The following is a 21700-nucleotide window of genomic DNA, read 5'->3' on the forward strand; positions in this document are numbered from 1 at the left end:
GAATCATAGGGTAAGTTGAACCACTCACCCTACACACATGTCAACCATCATGGGGTATCACAGGAAAGGTGAACCACTCACCTTGTACATAGCACACCAGTAGGGGAAGGTGAACCACTCACCCTATGGTCACTCATAGGCTCCAAAAAGTACCCCAAGCCCCCAGGGGCTCCCAGAGCTCAATGTCCAACTCATGCAGGACCCTCATAGGAGGGTCTTTCCACAACACCAATTCTCTCTCGAAAGGTTAAGAATTTGACCTTCCCTAAAGGCTTTGTGAGGATATCTGCGACCTACTCATCCGCCCTAATGTGTTGGAGCCTTATTGCTCCTCGTTGTACCATATCCCGGATAAAGTGGCACCTAATATCAATGTGCTTGGAGTGGTCGTGGAACATGGGATTCTCAGAAAGGTGAATCCCATTTTAGTTGTCGCAAAAGATCACGGTGGTATCCAGCACGTGCTCAAATAGCTCACTAAAGAGCTTCCTCAACCAAACAGCTTTACAATAGGCCATACTAGTAGCAATGTATTCGGCCTCGGCGGTGCTTAAAGCAACAGATTTATGCTTCCTACTCATCCAAGATTTTAGTTTTTGTAGCATCGAATGTGGTCTAGCCACGAAATTTTGTGGAGAGGCTAGAATACAGGAGATCTCCAAAACTCAGAAATCATTTATGGAAATTCGGCCTAGAAATTACTTAATTAGATAATTAGTCAGTTTTTAAATATTTCCCAAGTCTAAACTAAGGAAATATGGTTAATTAATCAAAATTAATTAAGTTAAGGTGTGAATGTTCTAGAAACTCGCACAAATCGACTTCTAATTAATCCTAGCCATCGATTAAGATTTGATCTTGGTCGTTGGAGTCCCAACAAAGGATTATAAGAAGTCGATGGGCACTTGGAGAACACACTTGAGAGGTTCGATTTCATGAGCAGATCGATTTCCAGAGTAGCAGCAGTCAGTTGCCAGAGAGAAAGCTAGTGAGATCGAAGCAGTGAGAGAAGGGCAGGGGCAATGAAGCCGGAGGAAGGATTCCAGATCTAGTGAGTGCATTTGCAGAGAGGCAGAGGAGTCACAGAGAGGCTGACGCAGAGGTGCGCAGTAGCCTCTAGAGGCAAAGTCGATTTGCTAGGAGAGATTGACGTTTTCAGTTCCAAAGTCCGGGAAGGAGTCCCAGAGTGTCAAAGAAGCGTCTTTCTAGTCAGCAAAAGGCATGCCATCCAGCCAACTATGCGAAGCAGCGCAGAGGTTGACGCAATCCCTTAGAGGTCCGAAATTCTAAAGGCAAGTTGTGTCGAGAAAATTCCTCTCCAGAATTTTGCCAGTATTTCTCTGTATGATTGCCAGTTTCGGCATCCAGTTGCACTTATATTATTTCACTGTTGCTTAATAATAAAACGCTCAGCTGCTACACCAGTTTTCCCAAGTTGGGTTTTTCTGGGGACATTGGTCCAAAAATTATTATGTAAATTTATGTGTGCACTAGCATTTCTTCCAGCGTTTATTCTTCCGCAGTTTTATTTGTGTAGGTTGCAGTGTGAGTTGTTCAATATCTGCTATAGGAAACGGGAAACAAATTGTTAAATTTAATTAACAATTAGGAGAGTAATTTCCAGTTGCTGTAATAGGATTTCGGATTTCGGAAATTTCACATGGTATCAGAGCGCAATTGATTAGCTGGAGAGCTCAGTAGCAAAGACAGGAGGAGTTTCGTTGTTCAGTGTGAGCAACAAATCGAAACCCCATAGGCAACACAGTCACTTTGCCAAGAGGCTGAGTTTCTTGAGGAGATTCGATTTTTCTAAGTGAGAGGCAGAAAAATTCGATCTCTCCAGATCGAGTGATTCCATAGGTAGAGGGAGCAACTTAGTATTTTCGTGGACCAGATCTTTAGTTGGACGCAAAGGGTTTTGCAACAATTCGCTAGAGCAAAACCAACGTCGGGTGGAAGAGAGAAGAAGCACACACAGCAGAGGGAAAATTTCTCTCGGGGGATCTCGAGTTTTAGAGATTTGATTTTTCCAGGTGCAAATTGGTAGTAGTTGTGAGCAGGTCTTTTCACTCTAGGAAGGAGTGCGAATAGTAGTTCCAATGGTTGAGCAAAGGGAAAGAGGAAGATTTTCGAGGATTATTTCTCCAATTTTGAGTTTCCAAATTTTTTAGCTCTGCAAGGATGGTCGTACGAGATTGCCAGAAGAGGTCGTGCGAGTTAGCCATAATGCAGATCTGGGCAGCAGATCGACTTCCAGTTGTCGGAGGCAGTTGCCAAAGGCAAATGTCGGAGGAAGTGTGAGTTGCAAAGAAAGGAAGGGTCCAAGCCAGGGATTAGGCTCGAAAGGAGATAGTGGGGCACCAAATCCAGGTGGAGGAAGAGAACAAGACTCCAGTGTGCCAGATGGGCACGGTCCAGCACAGTGGCAACAAGGAGATCAGCCAGATCAGTTCCAAATTGTTGCAATGGGACCATCACCTTTGCTACATGAGCCCACAGTATCATAGTAGCAGGTTCATTATCAGCAGACACAATCTGTCATTCGACAATTGCAAATCTAGTTGCAGTAAGTACCCAGGAGACAGTCGCAGAGCTAGATCCAATGACAGAGGCAATACGAATTGCCCAGTTGCAGGATACAGGTGCAGTTCCAGCTAAAAGATTCCCAGTGCAAAGCTAAGCAGTCTAGTTTCCAGTACAGGAGGTTAGTGTGAGTTGCCAGGAGGGAGCAGAGAGATTTCCCATAAGGAGATCGAGACTCAGAGGGAGCAACCCTATGGAAGCTAGTACTTTAGGATCTGAGGATATCAGAGTCATTATTGTTGTAGTTGCAGCAGCAGAGCAGTAGCAACAGCAATATGAGTAGATCAAATTTCGCTATGATCACCAACATACCTCCAGGAGTGAGGTGGGGTGATTTGGTGTTGTAGCCGTAGATTGCTACAGATGGGAAGGATCCTTGAGGAGTCCACCTCGTGGATCAATACCTTACTACGAGGGCCCACAGTTTTCAGTAGCATGATGGATCAGTGACAGTTGATGCAGTCAGATGCTAGAGTGACAGTTCCAGATACTAGTGGCAGTCAGATGTTGGGGTGCAGTGCAGAGTTGGCAGCAGTGCAGTTGGCACAATGCAGAGTCAGCAGCAGCGCAGATTCTTCAGTGACAATGCAGACACTAGTAACAGTCAGAGACTCAGGTGACAGATGCATTACACTGATCACAGTTGGTTTAGTATTTAGGATGCTTCTCAGTTGCAGTTGCGGCAGCAACAGATGAGAGGGAGTTGCAGTGCAGATGTAGTGTTGGCAGCAATTCAACAGGGTCAGCAGCAGCATAGATGCAGTGTATATCAGAGTTGCGCAGTGGTTGGTGGGCAGTGACAGCCAAACATCAACAGCGTGACAAGAGATGATGCAGAAACAGTGTGCTACGACAGGATGTGCACTAGAGCACTAGAACACATTCCTCGCTAAGAGGGAATGTTAGTTTTTGTAGCATCAGATGTGTTCTAGCCACGAAATTTTGTGGAGAGACTAGAATACGGGAGATCTCCAAAACCCAGAAATCATTTCTGGAAATTCCGCCAAGAAATGACTTAATTAGATAATTAGCCAGTTTTTAAATATTTCCTAAGTCTAAACTTAGGAAATAAGGTTAGAATTAATTATGTCAAGGTGTAAATGTTCTAGAAACTCACACGGATCGACTTCTAGTTAATCCTAGCCATCGATGAAGATTTAATCTTGGTCGTTGAAGTCCCAATACAGGGTTATAAGAAGAAGTCGATGAGCACTTGGAGAAGACACTTGCGAGGTTCGATTTCATGAGCAGATCGAATTCCAGAGTAGCAACAATCAGTTGCCAGAGAGAGAGCTAGTTAGATTGAAGCAGTGAGAGAGGGGCAAGGACAATGAAGCCGGAGGAAGGATTCCAGATCCGGTGAGTGCATTTGCAGAGAGGCAGATGAGCCACAGAGAGGCTGACGCAGAGTTGCGCAGTAGCCTCTAGAGGCAAAGTCAATTTGCTGGGAGAGATTGATGTCTTCAGTTACAGAGGCCGAGAAGGAGTCTCAAAGTGCCGGAGAAGCGTCTTTCTGGTCAGCAGAAGGCAAAACAACTTCATCAAAATTCAGCAAAAGGCAAGTCGTCCAACCAGCTACGCAAAGCAACGTAGAGGCTAACGTAGTCCCTTAGAAGGCCGAAATTTTGAAGGCAAGTTGTGTCGGGAAATTACCTGTGGGATGAGGAAAATTCCTCTCTAGATTTTTTCCATTTTACTTTGTAGGATTGCCAGTTTCAGAATCCAGTTGTACTCAGATTATTTCATTGTTACTTAATAATAAAACCCTTTGTTGCTGCACCGGTTTTCCCAAGTTGGGTTTTTCCGGGGACATGGTCCAAAATAACTTTGTAAATTTATGTGTGTGCTAGCATTTCTTCCAGCGTTTATTCTTCCGCAATTTTATTTGTGTATGTTGCAGTGTGAGTTGTTCAGTATTTGTTGTAGGAAACAGTAAATAAATTGTTAATTTTAATTAACAATTAGGAGCATGAGTGGGCCTAATTGTAAAGAGCGTGTGTTTCCTCCTAAGAGGCCACAGGTTCAAAACCAGAGGGGGTAGAGTATGTATGCCTTCGTAGACTTAGCAATCAAATCGTTGCGTGGAGGTGGATCCCTTGCCCCCCAAACAAGGGGGTCTCATACACCAATTTGGTGTTTGGCTTGGTCATAACCTTAAAATTGGATAATAATAATAATAAGAAGAAGAAGAAGAAGAAGAAGAGTAATTTCCAGTTGCTGCAATAGGATTTCGGGTTTCAAAATTTTCACACAATATATTGAAGCAGACCCCAAAGAGAAGCAACACCTAGACGTGCTCTTACCATCCACCACACTACTAGCCCAATCAGCACCAATATATCCATGTAGCCTCAAATTCCCAACAATGTATCTCAAACCATAGTTGATTGTTCCACGGAGATATCTCAAGGGATTCTTGGCATCAATCCAAAGTATGTGATGAGGCTCGACCATAAATTGACTTAATGTATTCACAGCGAAGCATGTCCTGACGAGAGTTTACGAAGAACATCAGGGCCCCCACAAGTTGTCAATACTCAGGAGGATTTGCCAATGCGGGCACAACAGCACTTCCACATAGCTTCTTGAAGTTGAGTTCCGTCAAAATAAACACAGACTTGCATTCCACCATCCCACATCTCTCAAGTAGCTTCACAATGTATTTTCCTTGAGAAAGGAAAATCTCACCTTGCTTTTGCCAGACCTCCAAGCCTCAGAAGTAGTGCATCAAACCTAGGTCCTTCATCTCGAATTCAGAAGACAAATCCCTCTTGCGTTAATAAATGAGAGGGTCTGCACCTGTCAGAAAAAGATCATCCACATAAAGAACTAGAATGAGAGGCCTATCCTTTTCAACCTTGAAGTATAGGTTCAGGTCAGCTTCACTCCTTATAAAACCCAACTTCATAACATAGTTATCAATCCTCTCATACCAAGACCTAGGGGCTTGCTTCATCGCATAGAGGGCTTTCTTCAACCTGCATACATGTGTCTTTCGGTCTTGAACTTCAAACCCCTCAGGTTGCTCTACATAGACTTCCTCCTTAAGCGAGCCATGCAAGAAAGCAGTTTTGACATCCATTTGGTGTAGGCTCCATCCTTGAGAGGCAGCAAGAGCAATGATGGATCGGATGGTGGTATATCGGGCCATCGGTGCAAATATCTTGTCATAATTCACTCCTTCCTTTTGAGAGAAGCCTCGAGCAACGAACCTGGCCTTGAACTTTTCAAGATTCCCATCAGCTCCATGTTTGATTTTATAAAGCCATTTTGAAGTGACCACTGACTTGTCCTTGGGTCTAGGAACCACATCTTAGACATCATTCTTCATGATCGATTCATATTCCTCATTCATCACATCCTTCCAAACTTGGTGCTTCACGGCTTCTTCGAACGTACATAGCTCAGATTGAACAATGGCACTCATAGCAACTAAGTACCCTTGGTACTTGTTCGGCTTCTACTTTCACGAAATGTCCCCCTTGGTGCAACGTCTTTTAGCATCTTCAAGAGTATCTTTGAGCCACAAAGGTCTTTTCATTGAGGTAGAGGGCTCACCAGGAGGTAGATCAATGGGATCCATCGGGCCTTCAACATCAGGCATCGGATCATCTGTCAAAGATTCATCCTTCTTTCCTGCATCATCATCATTCTCCTTCCTAGGGATAGCAATATCTCTGACTTTCCCAAGGGCAGAATCTTCATCGAAGGTGACACCATGACTTATAGCAACTAAGTACCCTTGGTACTTGTTCGGCTTCTTACTTTCACGAAATGTCCCCCTTGGTGCAACATGTCTTTCAACATCTTCAAGAGTATCTTTGAGCCACAAAGGTCTTTTCCTTGAGGTAGAGGGCTCACCAGGAGGTGGATCAATGGGATCCATCGGGCCTTCAACATCAGGCATCGAATCATCTGTCAAAGATTCATCCTTCTTTCCTGCATCATCATCATTGTCCTTCCTAGGGATAGGAAGATCTCTGACTTTCCCAAGGGCAGAATCTTCATCGAAGGTGACATCATGACTTATTTCCACTTCTCTTTGACCAGGCACATAGATTCTATATGCCTTTGAAGTTTCATTGTAGCCCACAAAAGTTCCTTTCTTCCCAGATGCATCTAGCTTGTTTCTTTTCTCTTTTGACACATGAAAATATACGGGAACACCAAAAATTCTAAAATGAAAAACATCAGGTTTCATACCGGTGAAAACTTCTTCAAGTGTCTTGAAGTCCAATGCTTGATGCGGGCACCTATTTTGAACATATACAGTGGTGTTGGCAGCTTCTCCCCATAAGAACTTCAGTAGGCCTTGATCATGAAGCATAGCATAGGTAGCTTCTATGATTGTTCGATTCTTCCTTTCGGCAACTCCATTTTGCTCAGGAGTATATGCAGTAGTGTTCTCCCTCTTAATGTCAGCTTCTCTACAATAGTCATTGAATTCATTTGACTCATATTCGGTTCCATTATCGGTCATCAATATTTTGATCTTCTTCCATGTTTGATTCTCAACCAAGGCTTTGAAAGAGCGGAACCATTTGAACACTTTGTCCTTCTTCTTCAAAAAATAGGTCCATGTTTTGTGAGAGAAGTCATCCACAAAAATTGCATAGTACAAGTATCCTCCTAAAGATGTTACGGGCAACATACCTGATAGATTAGAATGAACCAATTGAATAATATCGGGAGTTTGAATTTCACTTCAAGGGAATGGTCCCCTTGTATGTTTTCCAACTGCACACCCCTAATAAACTCCTTCATGATCTATGTTGAATTCGGCACACCTATGACCATCTTCCTTACATCAGGTAAGGCTTTGTAATGAAGGTGAGCAAATCTTCAGTGCCATAATTTGAATTGAAGAGAAGTATCGCAAGTCATAGCTCGCTCCCAAAGGACTTCCTCCAACCTGATAGAGACCTTCAACCCTAAATCCAAGTGTAAATGCATCTTTCGGGTTCCTTTGCCAAACACATACCTTCCCATCAATGAATGTCACCTTGAAACCTTTATCTTCCATCGCAGAAATAGATGCCAGGTTCTTTTTCAAATCAGGTACACACAATACTTCTTGTAGATGAAGGGTTTGACCTTGATTTAAGTGAAGAGTGACAGTCTCAATCCATTTCACGGGGTAAGTGGCATTGTCTCCAAGTATGATCTCCAAATTTGTCTTCTTTTCAATCAAATTTGAGAGGGCCTCCTTGTACCCAGCGAAGTGCCTTCAGGCACCACTATCAATCAACCAATGATCCAATGTATCCAGAGGAGAGGCAGTGATGAGGGCAGAAATAAGATAAAATTATTTTTGCTTATCTACAACATTAGTTTCCTCATACCTAGAGTTTCTCGATCTTTTGGGAGGACAACCATTTCCATATCAAGCAAAGGGAGCATTCCTCTTTCCTTTGTTGTTGAACTTTTTGTTCCTTCGATTGTCATTTCGTTTGTAGTTGTTGTGGTTGTTGTTGTCATCATCCCTTGGAGTATCCTTCTTGTGAGGACACTCTCTAGCACAATGGCCAAACTTGTTGCAATTGAAGCATCTTCCTTTTCTTCCTTCTTTGAATCCCAACTTAAATCCTTGACCTTGTCTTCTTGGACCAGCGTTGTTCTTCCTTTTAGCATGAGCGGAGAAAGAGGTAGGATTATTTCCATTTCAAGGCTTATCTCTTTCCATCATCCTTATTTCTTCTTGAGTGCATATAGCCAATAATTCATCAAAATCGGGAATCCTGTAATTGTTGAGGATGGTGGTGTTAAACACATCCCATTCTATTGTAAGACTTCCAATTGCAATAAGAGTGAGCTCCATGTCACCAACAACTTCTCCAACAGATAGGAGATCATTCTTGATTTCGGTAATCCTCATGAAGTAGGATTGAATGGACTCTCCTCTATCCATCTTGATGTCTTTCAACTTGTTCTTGAGAAAGAGGACTTGACTTGCATTGTTTACTTTGAACATCCCAACTAGCTTTTCATACATTTCCTTAGATGTTCCCAATTCAGCAATATAGGCAACCAAAGGCTTTTGAATGGAATCAACAATAATTTTCTTAGCCTTGACCTCACCTTTCTTGTACTTTTTTTTGCAGCAGCAAGTGCATTTGAAGGAGGCTCCACCACTCTTCCTTTGACATAGTCCATAGTATCGTTCTCTTCCAAAGTCAAATCCAAAGACATCTTCCATGCATGATAGTCGTATTTGTCCTTGTGCTTGTCCTCGGATTTGAAGTATGATGTAGTCATCATTGAAGCTAGCTCAAAATTCTTGTCCAACAGCTTTTGTTAGTGATTGCATTTCTCACTCTTGCTTGGCCTTTGTCTTCAGCTGGGCTCTGATACCATGTTAATTTTAGATAACAATGGTATGTTCTATGCTTAGCACAATTTACTTCAATGTTCCTTGAGGAGCCCAATAACAATTTCCAATTATTTCCAGTAGCAATCACATTGACAGTAAATGCAGATAGAACATAAAACAAATGCAGAAGACGAGCCAAGACAAGAGGACACCAGATTTGGCGGATGCCAGGGAAAAACCCCAATGTGGGAAAAACCCTTTGATCGAATCTTCTTATTATTATTCAATAGTTCAGCAGAGAGAGAGTACAAAAGTCAAATAGACTAGCCCAATACAAATTCAAATCAGCCTTGTCAAATTCTGCAGTTAATCTTCAGCCCTAACCAGATCCTTCGAAGAAAAATATGGTACATTTGCTTCCTCGGAACTTTGACAAAATGAGTGCAACATCTGGATCCATATGGGGACACGTTGCTTCCCTGTAGTAACGTGAGAATCCCAGAACCCTACATCCAAGAAAAGAAAAGTCCATCAAATAGATATCCATTCAAAACCGAAATCATCATGTATACATAGAAAATTTGCTGGAATAGAAAAATCTACTCTAACAAACTGAAATAGAAAGGACATAACATAAATGCGTGAAATAAAGCTAACTAATGACATGAAATAAAAAGGAGTAGGGTTAGAGATACTATACATAAGATGCCCCATGGCATCAGATATCTTCAACATAATGTATATTGAGCATCTGTCGACTTTCCAGCAAATCTCTGAAAATGTTAGGACTTTGACTCAACTGAATATCAAGTTGCTCTCTGCCATCAGATGCATCAAACTTCTTCCTTCTTCTCTTTTGTTTTTTATGCTTGCTTTCGGCAGGATGCGATGTTGATGTTGATGCGATCGGTGTGCAATTTTCTATTTGATTTGGACAACGCTCATCCGGAAGATTTGGAATGTCCATGATTTTTGTGACCTTCTCTTCTTTATTTTCATGACCCTACTCTGTCAACACCATTGGATCGGTGTTGCAAACATCGATCTGATTTCCTTCAGTTTCCTTCCTACCTAGATCATCTTCGTTTAACCATTTCTCAATGGAATCAATGACTTCTTCATAATAAGATGAAGACTACTTTGGCGAGCTGGGAAGTTCATGCATTGATCCTTTGGTCTTGGCTGGAGTTCCCAAAACTGTGATTTTTCCATCATTTGTAGCTTACTTTGAAGAGTGGTTTGCTCAATTCTTATGGCATTCATTTCGTCAGCATGTATCGATTCCATAATTTTCATTTGTTGTATGTGATCAACCTCTATGGTCTTAATCAAGTTCTGTAGCCTATCCTCAATGGCATTCATTTGGTTGGAATGTTCATCCTTAATAGAACTGATTTCCTTGGCATGATTTTTCTCCATGGTGATCAAATGGTCTTGCATGGTGGCAATCTGATTAAAATGATTAGTTTGCATGGTTTTCAGTTCCTCAACATGCTTTTCTTCTCTAGCTAATAACCTGTTCTGAAGAGAAATATGGTTAGCTTCCATGTCCTTTATCATTCTATTATGATTTTCTTGAATAGAATTTATATCTTTCTTGTGATTTGCTTTTATGGAGCTTAGCTCCTCAACACGCTCCTCCTCCATGGTATCCATCGTGTTCTGAAAATTGATCTTTTGATTATACTGAACAACTTCCATTGCCTATAACTTGCTCCCCATAGAACTCATTTCTCTAACGTGATCTACTATTAGTCTTGCTTGACTAGATTGCATGTCAATGATCATTTGAGTTAATTCCTTAACAAGATTCTTATCATTTTCCTTTTCATCGTCAAAATGAGTAATCTGGTTACTAGTCCCTACTTTTCCACTATCAAAGATTCTTCTTGTAATGGCACAAGTGGATTCGTCATGAAAGTGGTCACAAGATCTATAGTATGATACTTCTTGATCATTATCATGTTGTAATCGTTCTTTTGCAACCTCTTTATGTGATCCTCCATCTCAGCAAATTGGTTTCTTTGTTCATGTTGCATACTTTTAGCGATTTATATCAATTCTTTAATCCCATATTCCTTTTCTGGAAGGTCATGCGAATCACCTTGAGTGTTAGTAAATCGACAAGGAGTGGACATGTCATTCATGATGACTTGCTTAAGGGGAAAGGGAAGCTAATGGATGTCAGAGAGAGATATCTATGTTCAAGACAATCAAGAAACCTACAAGAGACGAGCCTCTAGCAGGAATTCTTGTAAAAAATGAAAGAAGTGGGGTCATCAATTGAACATGAAACTATCTCCAAAATCTAGAAGGCAAAAACTGAAAAGCTAGTTAGGGAGAAGCAGGTAGATATCAAGGACTTCCTCTTTGAGAAAAATTGAATGCTCACTAGGATATAATTTGTCTAACCGAGTCTAGAGACCGGGGCTAACCAAGCTTCCAGTAAGCTTTTATGAATGGATGAATCAATGGAGTCGCCACCCAAACAAGAAACTAACCCAAATGTCTAGGTGCTAAGGTGCAAATAGAGAAGTGAACAATGCGATAATAAGATTAGTGAGATATCAAAGTGCCTGCAAATGTGGTGCTTGACGGATTAAGAAGATGAAAATGGATTAGAAGATTATGATGATTGACGATAATTGTCGTAATGCAAAAGTCCAATAAATTGGTCCCTGGCAACAGCGCCAAAAAATGTTGTGGCGTTGACGAGACAAGGAATGAAGAAAGATGGAAAGATTGAAGATTTGAGAAATTGTCGGAAACCTTGGGAACAGAAAAACTATATCCCCGACAACGGTGCCAAAAAATGTTGTCGCTCGAATTGTACACGCACTGCGACAACTGCTCAAGGCGGGGGCTGTCACTTTGATCCCCACCCACTCCGTTCTAGTTGTCTCCCAATGAGGTGGAGGAAAATAAATTGGAAACCAACTTGTTCGGGAGACACAATTGAGTGGCCTAGCTACTTGGTAGAATTTAGCAAGATTAAGGATTTGATTATATTTAATATTAAGACCAGTGCCTAATGGAGTCAAAACTTCTTGCTTATTAGAAATTATACCCAAGTAACCGAATAGACAATTGCCGCTTATATGATGAACTAACCTATATGAAGATGCAACTCCTAAGAACTAATGTGATGCAAGGATCTTGGTTAATTTTAGATTAAATGTCTAATCTAAGTTGAACATTTCCCTTAACTGTTTTGAGAAACAGTCTTTAGAGTAGGTTGTGAGATGGAATCCAACGTGAAGCAGGCAGTGCCCTGATTAATGATACCCACCCCTGTGTTCCAACCACCCAGTGCCTTCGGTGCTGCAGAGACTATGGCTCTGGCGACTGCAAGGTCACTGTGTTAACCACTAAGAAGAGTTGAATCCCTCAAGCTAGATGAGAGAGGGTTGTCCTAGGAGTCTATTGACCAAGCTTATGCTTGGAGGTAAGTTATTAAGTGCAAAGCTAAGCTTATGCAATGATTATGAGTGAAGTTATTTGAATTAATATTGTTTAAGCGTTTAAGTACTTAAGTTATGATTTACTCTTTGTGACAGTAGCACTCAACAATAATTAGAGGACAATCTTAAAACAAAACAAGTGCTTAAGGATGCAAGTGTCAATGAATCAATCCACAATATAGTTAGAACAAACTATCCAATTTGTCAATTAAGCAATGATTACACGGTACCAATAAAATTTATTCGAGATGTTCCTATCACAATTCCAATTAGATTTCAAATCCCAAAGCAGCTTATACCATCAACGAGATCAAAAATTTAAAGTTTAAGTGTGAGTGATGTAAGTGCAAAAAGATTGAAAATTCTCATAACTCACGATAAGACAAGCCAACGTTAGATTATAAATGACAAAAATCAGCAGTAATACTTCAGAAATTTCAGCACTTATTAATCTTATGACAGTAGTAAGGAAATCACTTTAAACCCAAGAGATGACAAGCCTATAGCAACTAGATTTAATCACTAAAGTGCCCAACAACTTGCCAAAGTGAAATAGTGAAATTTAGCTTACTTGAAATGCAATTTTCAGAATTAGATCAGATATGGTATAACTTATTACAGCAGCAAATAAACAGAAAACCAGTGAGTTAGTGAGCCTTTTTAGGTGAATTATTCAAGAAATTACAGATCTGATTCAGTGATTTACACAGAATATTCCAACTAGCAAAATTTTAGATCTAGGTTAGATCCTTGATACCCAAGTTGCCAAATTTTGAGAAAATTAAATTTTGCAATTTTTGAGTTATTTTGACCAACTTAAGATGATTTTAGGGCACTTATATCACTGTTATAAAATAAAATTTACAGCAATAGCAAAAAAGTGAGAAAATTAAGGTTTAGAGAGCAAACCCTACGCCCAAGGCCTTGAATATCCCTTAGTCCAAATTTGTTGAAACTTTAGGATGAGCTTGTTCCCTGAAAATCAGATGTTTTTAGGCCAAAAACCTACAAAACCACCAATATTTAGTCCAGAAAATTCAGATATGGATTTAGGGCAAACTAGGGCTAGAAAAAGGCCAAAGGGGATGACAGGAGGAGGAAGGAGGCCAAGAAAAGGCTGAGAAGATCAACGACTATGGAAGAGAAAGGCAAAGGAGGCAAGAAATTCCCTAGAAGGCTTGACACAGGGAAGAGGAAGCCCTACTAGGGCTGCGGCTAGGGTTAGGAGCCTGAAAAGGTTGTCGTGGGCCCCACAAGGGCCACAACCTGAGGAAGGAAGGTCATAGAGGGAAGCCGAAGCCTCTAGGCCTCACGACCAGGCCTAGAAAGGCCTTAAAACTTGAACACAGGGGAGAGCAGGGGAGGTCGAGGCCCTTAGAGGCTACGTCTTGCCTCCAAAAGGTCGAAAAGGATGACAAAGGTGGTAGAAAGAGAGATGTTGGCTCTTGAAGGGCTAGATCTGGACCCGGGAAGCCTAAAACTTGAAACCTCAGATTCTGAAAATTTTATTTCCTTAAGATCTGCAATTTTGCTCAATTTCTTCAATGGTTGGCCCTGCAAAAAAATTCAGAGACGATCTTACCCTCAAGGGCCTAGATCTAGCTCTATTCGATCTTTCTCCACTTGATCTCACCTGTAAAAATAGATTTACAAATACCAAAACCCCAAATATATACAAAATATCAAAACCCAATTAGCAAAAAAAAAATTACAAATTATTTTACAAATATACGAGGGTTTTAAAATAAATTTTGAGAAAAAAAAATTATGGAAAAAATTCTTTGATAGATGTCTATAAATACCAGTGTGGAAAAAGTCGGGAAAAAATCGGGATTAAATCCCCAAAATGCGATTTTTTTGGCTGGCCGATTAAATCAGCCGATTTTTTCCCAATTGAAAAAGTCGGGATTAAATCGGGTCTTTTTCCAAAAAATCGTGAATGAGGTAGTTTCTTTAATGATTTTTTATTTTTATTTTTTTTAAATGGGGATTTTATTGAAAAAGTCGGGATTTTTTTAAAAATGAATATTTTTTATTTTGTTCAATTTTGCCGAATTTTTGCCGACTTTTTCAAAAAACTCCTGACCTTAACGACTTTTTCAACTTCTGGACCCTTGCCGATTTAATCCCGACTTCAACTTTTTCCACATTGATAAATACTTTAGAAACCCAATGCACACTATAGCCTTAGTGAAGTTTAAATCAACCATATAAATATTTGGGATCCAAACAAAGTCGGTTCATGCATGTTACCCACCATTTTGTGGGTGATATCCCTAGGAGAAAAAATTTCTCCAAGATGGTCCTCAACCAGCAACCCCTTACAGCCACCAACTATCTTGTTGTGCCACTTCCCCGCCACCAGAGCCAGCCATGTGGTCCCTCACCCATCTGTCGTGATCGTATGTTTGAAGGTGGGCCTCCCGAACCTAAAGGTATGCCTTGTCATTTGGTAATTCAGTATTGTAGTTTGCTTATCCTGGACACTTCTAGGCATGGATTAATGGGGGGAATTCAGCGGAAAGAATGGGCTAGGTTTGTGCTCTTGTCCCCTAGACCCCGTTTTGGATATTAACCTTGGATTCTAGTCTCGTCGAATCTCTTTTACTGACCATTTGGCTTTAGGGATGGTATTTCACAGGAAACCCTTATTTTGGTTGCATGGTCCGGATACCTCATCCACATATATTGCCCCCTTTCCACTCGTTATTACCCCATTCATCATTTCTCCCACCTAGGTCCACATTCTTCCACTGGGTAAACATAGGTCTAGCTCTCCCCTTCCCCTTGCCCACATCTTTGGTCAGGCCTGGAATGATGCCCCGAAGGTTGATGCAACTAAAAATAAAAGTAAAAGTATAACTGGCCACATTCAACAGGAAAAGATAAAACAAAATGCAAAAGATGGTTGAGACAAACACATTTAGCACGTGGGTAAAAGCCAAGACATGAGCTCTACCCCATCATCATGGCCATCACCTTGGTTCCTACAGAGTCTATGAGCCCCCTTCATCATATGCGAACCCATGATTGTCCCAACCCCTAGTGGGAAATGAACCGCCCTACCTTAAAAGGGGGTATCCACTGCTATATCTCACACATCATGCTCTTACCCTTTGAGCCTCAAGCAGTTAATTAAAGAAAAATCATAAAAAGGCATATAAAAAAGTTGGAAAAATCAAGGCCAAGGGACCTCATGTACCACAATTGCTCCCTCCTATACATTATATACCCAAGTGTGGGCTTCCCTTTCATTAGCTACCCTTGAACCCAACATGTGGCCCAGGGTTGCCCTTTCTCATTCCTTATTCCATTCACCTCTTTATCACATGCCACCACCTTTAAAACAATGTACCTTGGACATATTATCCCCTTTAAAAGTAGAAACTGCCTAATAGGATACTTGGTTAACCCCATTTGGAGTTTGGAGACATTAGCACATGCCAAAGCCCATTATGGAAGGGCAGGCCATTATGAAGTCCCCACCTGTGGTCCATGGTTTGTAAGCTCTTTTACTCGATCTCCTTAATGACTTGTTGTACTGGAAGGCTAGGGGACGCATTGGATCTCATGCAGGATTGAGAGTGGTCTCCATCTTGGGTTTGGTCTCCCTATACAAGGCCCTAACCCTCTAGAGGGCTGCATTGGCACATGTAGGGTGTGTGTTGAGAGCCATGGGCCTCCACAGCAGTAGACAACGGTCCATGGATCCCCAGAGATGTTTAGAGATTGCTCGAGATTCACCTATTGGACAAGGAAGATGCAGCTGGTTCACCTTTGCCCAGCCATCCCCACAAATGTACCATGCACTTAGCAACTGACCCAGGACTTATAGGATGATGTGACATCACCTACACCGTCATCTGAGCCCTTGCAGGTGGTCTACAGGCATCTTCAACTTACTTGGAGACCCATGAGGTCACTTGTGTGCCCTCACAGCTATTGGGAACACCACAAGTTTATTATGTGGTGAACAATGGGCAAACCCCTTGTCCAATACTTTTGGAAGTCCAACTCATCATTTTGGCACTTATGGACTTCATCAGGCCTCTGAGAGAGCCCAATGACATGCATTATCGATCATTCGATCTCTTGGGAGGCTGATTATTTTATTTATCAGCTAGTTTGGTGGGCTTGTCACCATTATATAGTTATTTGCACATTATTTTAGTTAATGGGCTAATGTAGGTTCAAATTAGGTAATTCGAACTCCTAATCAGTGTATAAATAGGAGAGACATGAATTCATTTGTATCATCACTTTGGATTGGATCATTCTTCTCTTGAGAGAATTTCGCACTTTTTCTGAGATGATGAATTGGAGCATGGATGAATTTTGATGTTTGGATTGGAGTATTTTATCTTGGAGCTTCTTTATTCTCAAATTGTTGATGGTTGGATATGTTCTATTGCATGTAAGTACACACATTTAATGTTATTCTTGTTTTACTTTTGTCATATGCATTTAATGGGATTTTCACTACACTAGGGCTAATTGCTGCATTGCAAAATTGTGGAATTATTGTTTCTATGTAGCATCTCTTAATTTTTGGGCCATGTATATGAATGAAATCTCCTAGGGATAATTCCACCGATGAATTTATCTTGACAAGCCATCTCCTTTTGCCAAGCGAAGTATAAAAGCTTTGAGGTCTCTTCTTCTTTCCCTAAAGGCCAAGCGAAGTAGTCCTTAAGGCCTCCTTGACCAAAATACGAGTTCCTTTCTCATCATTCTCCTAGACTCCATTCTCCCCAAGGGATTAGGCACTGGTCCGCAAATAGGTGATCACTCAAAGAACATTTTTCTCCACCTTTCCCTTTTCTCTTCTAGGTCTAGCCCAGTTGGGTCACCTAGGGCATCACTTTCCCGACAAAATAGCCTAAGAAAAGGTTTGATCTCCTAGTCTCTACTGCGTTGGTGTGTCCTCAAGGCCTCCTCCAATTTTGAATCCATTCCGACAATGGAGTTGTGAGACAACCCAAGCCCAAGCTCTGAGATCAAACTTTGCCCTGGTATTCCTTAGGATAGCACCTCATAGGATCGAATTGATACTTTTAATTGGGAATTCTTGCTTTGATCCTTTCTCCTTCCTTTTCTAGGTTAAGAAGATCATTGGTTGTTAGATTCTCTCTCCTTAACCTAGGTTGGGTCCACTTGGTCCCGTGTGGTCCCATATCTTTGAAAGGTCAATTCTTCAAAAACCATTCGGGAAGTCAAGTTCAATAAGGATTTTAGGATTGGGAAACTCCTTTACAAGGCATATTCCTCTAACCTAACCCTCAAATCCTCACCTCCTTATCCTAGAAATCTTTGTACCTTGCTTGAAAAGCAAGTAATCTCCATTCTTAACCTCCTTCTAGGAAAAGGATCATTAAGGTCACTTCACATCCATTGGTTGATTCATCCTTCACAAGTGACTTTCTATATACCGGGTCTCCTCCCATCGGTGAAAGTCTGTAAAGAGTAGGGAGTTTTAGTTGAGGTGACAGTGGGCTAAGCCTCCATTGTTGTGTTTGACCTAGCAATTGTCCCTTTAGGAGTCCCTTTTATGCTCCCTACTAGTTTGAGCAATAACATTTTGGCATCGTTGTCAGGGACACAAGACATGTGTTTTGTTCCCCATACGATATATTGACATATCATTATTAGCAACTCCATTGGAAGAACGAAGCCCTAGTTCTTCATTGAACTTCAAAGCCAATGCTTGAAGCAAGCATCATTTGTTAAGGAAATTTTAGTTCACCCTGGCGACTCCCATGATATCAATATATAAAGATCACTGGCTTCTAAAAATCTTCATGAGTGATTTCCTGCTTTGGATATCACATGGGTTCCAGGATACCCAAATGGCTTTATGCAAAATATGCCACAATTCAAGGGTGATCCATACACAGCAATGAACCACATAGAAAAACTTATAAAGCATGCTTCCGAAGTTAATGTGGTTCATATAGACAACCTCATGGAGTTATTTATTGTTTCTATTGAATACAAGAACCGAGGTTGGCTTGACTCGTGTGAGCCCGAAAGCATTTCATAGTTTATCAAGTTACTCAACAAATTCATAGAGTATAAAGACCCAAATTCCAATCTAATGAAGTTGCTTGTGAAAGCCTAGAGGAAGCCCTCTAAAGGGAAGGTCTCATTAGTCAAGATGAAGAGGTTGGAGATAACCTTGAGGATCTTACTGATGAGCAGGAAGATGAGTCGTCATTAGGTCCCCATGATGAACAAGATGACTTTGAAAGCACAGGTGTTGGGAAGGATGAGTTTATGGAAAGTGAAATTGAGACCAACCTTACCTTTCTCAAGAATATTACTCCCAATGACTCTTCTTTTGAAAACCTTGAGGAAGTCGACTCCCAACTTGTTCATTCTTGAACGTCGACTTGTAGTTGCTTGTTTGACAAGGTCTTGGAGGGTCTTTGACACATTTTTATGACTTACAATAATTTTCTTGACACGATACAATATGCCCAAAAGGGTCTTCCATACATGACAATGACTTAATTGACTTCATGATTCTATGACAAACCTAGAAGCACTCAATGGGTGCTTGACCTATAAATAATTTTACCATGAGCATGAAACCCATGCATCAAAAATGACAATAATAAATTTCATTTTTCTTTAATATCAAATACATAAAATCATGATTACATATGTCGTTATGAAGACCAAACCTAGTTACATATATCAACATTTCTTAACATATAATTCTATTGCATCCTATTTCATCTAATCACAACTTCACTTGTTTCTATCTTCCTAAAGTTTCATTTAGATTCCCTAATGATGGGGGAGTGTTCACTAGATTTGTTAAGATGTTTCAAAACAAACACATTTCAATTCCAAAAAACCAACCATTACTAGGTATATTTTATTGTAACTCTAGGAAACTTGGTCAAATTTGATCACAGTCCATTAGTTTAAAGTTTTATACATGCACAATATTTAGCGTGTACATATATGTTCTTTGAAGGCAACATTCTTGAAGAATTAAATGAATACAAGTACCTCGGGATTGATTTCAACAACAAACTTAATTGGGAGCACTACAGAAAGAAGAGAATTTTAGGAGGGTGGAAAGCAGTATATGCTCTTCAAAACATATGTAGAGAGGCAGAGTTATGGGATTGGAAAACAATTAAAGTGCTTTTTGGGCTCCTAGTTTGTCCAGTGATATTATATGGGTGTGAATTGTGGGCTAGCAGCATCCCTGTCTCAAAATGGAAGCAAATTGAGAAAATCCAAAAACGCTTGATCATGAGCAAGTTTAAAATAAAAAGTTTGGTTTCTTATGAGATAATGTTGAGTGAAACATGAGCAACTTCCATCGAAGCAATTGCTATGGTGCGTCTCATAAGGTATCTACAAAGAATTGAGCAAATGGGAGAAGGTAGATGGCCTAAAGTTATCTTCAATGAAGGAATGAGTGAAAGAAAGAAATCATGGATGAGACAAAACAACAAATGGATGCAAAAATGGAATATTTACCTCAATGCATGTCCCACAAATAGCAAGGATTTAAAGAGTTTTGTTATGGAGAAGTTTCGTAAGCGTATATGGGGAAAAGAGTTGGGTAGAAAGAAGAAGTATTATGTTCAAGAATTCAACCCCACTTGTGATCTCCAACAAAAAGAGTACATTGGAGCTAGCATTCCATGGAGAGCAAAGATTCTTATTGCTCAATTAAGAACTAACTCGCATCAACTACGGTGCGAAATAGGTCGGTGGAAAAGACCTAAAGAAGCTTGGGAAGAACAGGTGTGTACTTTTTGCACTTCTTGAGCAGTGGAATCGGAAAAACATTTCATTTTGGGATGTGATGCTTTTAGAGACATTAGAGACAGTTACAGGAGTATGTTAACATGAGTTCCTTGACTTTGTCTTTTCAGTGAGGGGACTGTTAGAAGGTTGGGTCAGCTCATCATTAATTTGAATAATAACAGGATTGAATTGCAAAAGGCAAAAAGCAGGGAAGCTAATGGTCCCATAGACTATATCTAGTCTCACGGACGTTAAAATTTCATTTTCATTTTCATTTCTACTTGTATGCTTGCCCTTCTCTCTTGGATTTTTTTATTCTTGTATGTGGTTATTTGCATTTGTTGCGTGACCATATCAGCCATAGATAAAATTGTCATCGATTATTTGCATTTGTTGTGTGCCCATATCAGTCATATATAATTATCAATTATCGTTAATAATGCCATCCAAACTACAGCTGCTGTGAACCTTTTAGCAGTTTAGGAAGAGTTCATATCTAAAGGAGCGAATGGGTCCTTCAATAATCAAGGGTACTCCCAGAATCGACGGTATTACTGTCCAGCTTGGAAAAAAATAGAAACAATACCATTGACAGATATGATATAAAAATAACCTTTTTACGGTAAAATGCACGTATTTACATCCATTAACAAACAAACAAAAAGACCAAAGGTAATAGCGTTGCAATGGGTATTTCTGGAGAAATAAAAATTGACATGTCGCCAATTTAAGGAAAATTTCAGCACGGCTATTAAAGGATGGTTAGGAAAAAGAAAATAATTCTAACTGTTTGCATTCACATATCCAGAATAATTGAAGAGCAGTGGACATAATATATAAAATGAGTATTTTGGGAACGATTTAAAAAATAAATGATTTTAATCAAACTTGAGAGACTGATAATAACAAAATCTAGAGCAAGTACTTCGGAAGACTGTTTACATTCTGAGAAATGCAGGTATTCACTTACCAGAATTTTTGCATAGGCATCCTTGGCTTGTGTATCGGATTCATCTTTAGTCGTAACTGTACCACGTAAGGAACGCAATTAAGTGTAAGCATTCATACAGAAACTGGTCATGGTTATAAAAAAGTATGGGGGAGCATAAAGAAGGTGAGCACTTACGCAGCTCACGATTGATCTCGCAGACTGTAAACTCTCCAATTGCTGGTATGCTTGGCATCGTGTGATAAATTTGAATCGGCTATTAGGTCAATCTACAATGTCCCCAATGCCTCGCGGGCTTTGCAAAGCAAGTATTTGAAAGCCCTTTAATACTATTGATTCGTGCACTGGGAGGTGTTGAGTGTGCTTATAACAAATTAGCTTTAAAAAAATTGTTTTTAATTAATTAGTTAACATTTAATAAAAAAAACTTATTTAGACAGCCGAAGGTATTTCTTCATGATTCTCATAGCAAATTATTTAAGAAACAGTCGAAATTGATGTCCTGGTAAAATTTCTATGTTTTATGCCGTTAATTTTCACATATTATAAATATAAATTGTATAGTTTATTATCATATTTCAAATTCATATTATGTAATGTTTTTTCAATTTTATGTATATAATATTT

General features: G+C 40.1%; 1 protein-coding gene across 1 annotated transcript in view; it reads right to left on the bottom strand.

Moving 5' to 3' along the window:
- Positions 1 to 21412, bottom strand: part of LOC149169708 (Transducin/WD40 repeat-like superfamily protein) — a 233819-nt gene extending 212407 nt beyond the window's left edge. Inside the window, exons 1-2 of the mRNA XM_089428776.1 lie at positions 21251 to 21412; positions 21095 to 21150 (exon numbers count right to left, since the gene is read on the bottom strand). Coding sequence (XP_089284902.1) covers positions 21095 to 21150; positions 21251 to 21308 — 114 coding nt within the window. The 5' untranslated portion in view covers positions 21309 to 21412. The remainder of the gene's footprint in view (positions 1 to 21094; positions 21151 to 21250) is intronic.
- Positions 21413 to 21700: the final 288 nt, after the last annotated feature.

The sequence above is a fragment of the Pinus tabuliformis genome, chromosome 4_2 (assembly GCF_031772625.1).
Source record: "Pinus tabuliformis cultivar Carrire ecotype Pingquan chromosome 4_2, CPIR1, whole genome shotgun sequence".
Classification (NCBI taxonomy): domain Eukaryota; kingdom Viridiplantae; phylum Streptophyta; class Pinopsida; order Pinales; family Pinaceae; genus Pinus; species Pinus tabuliformis.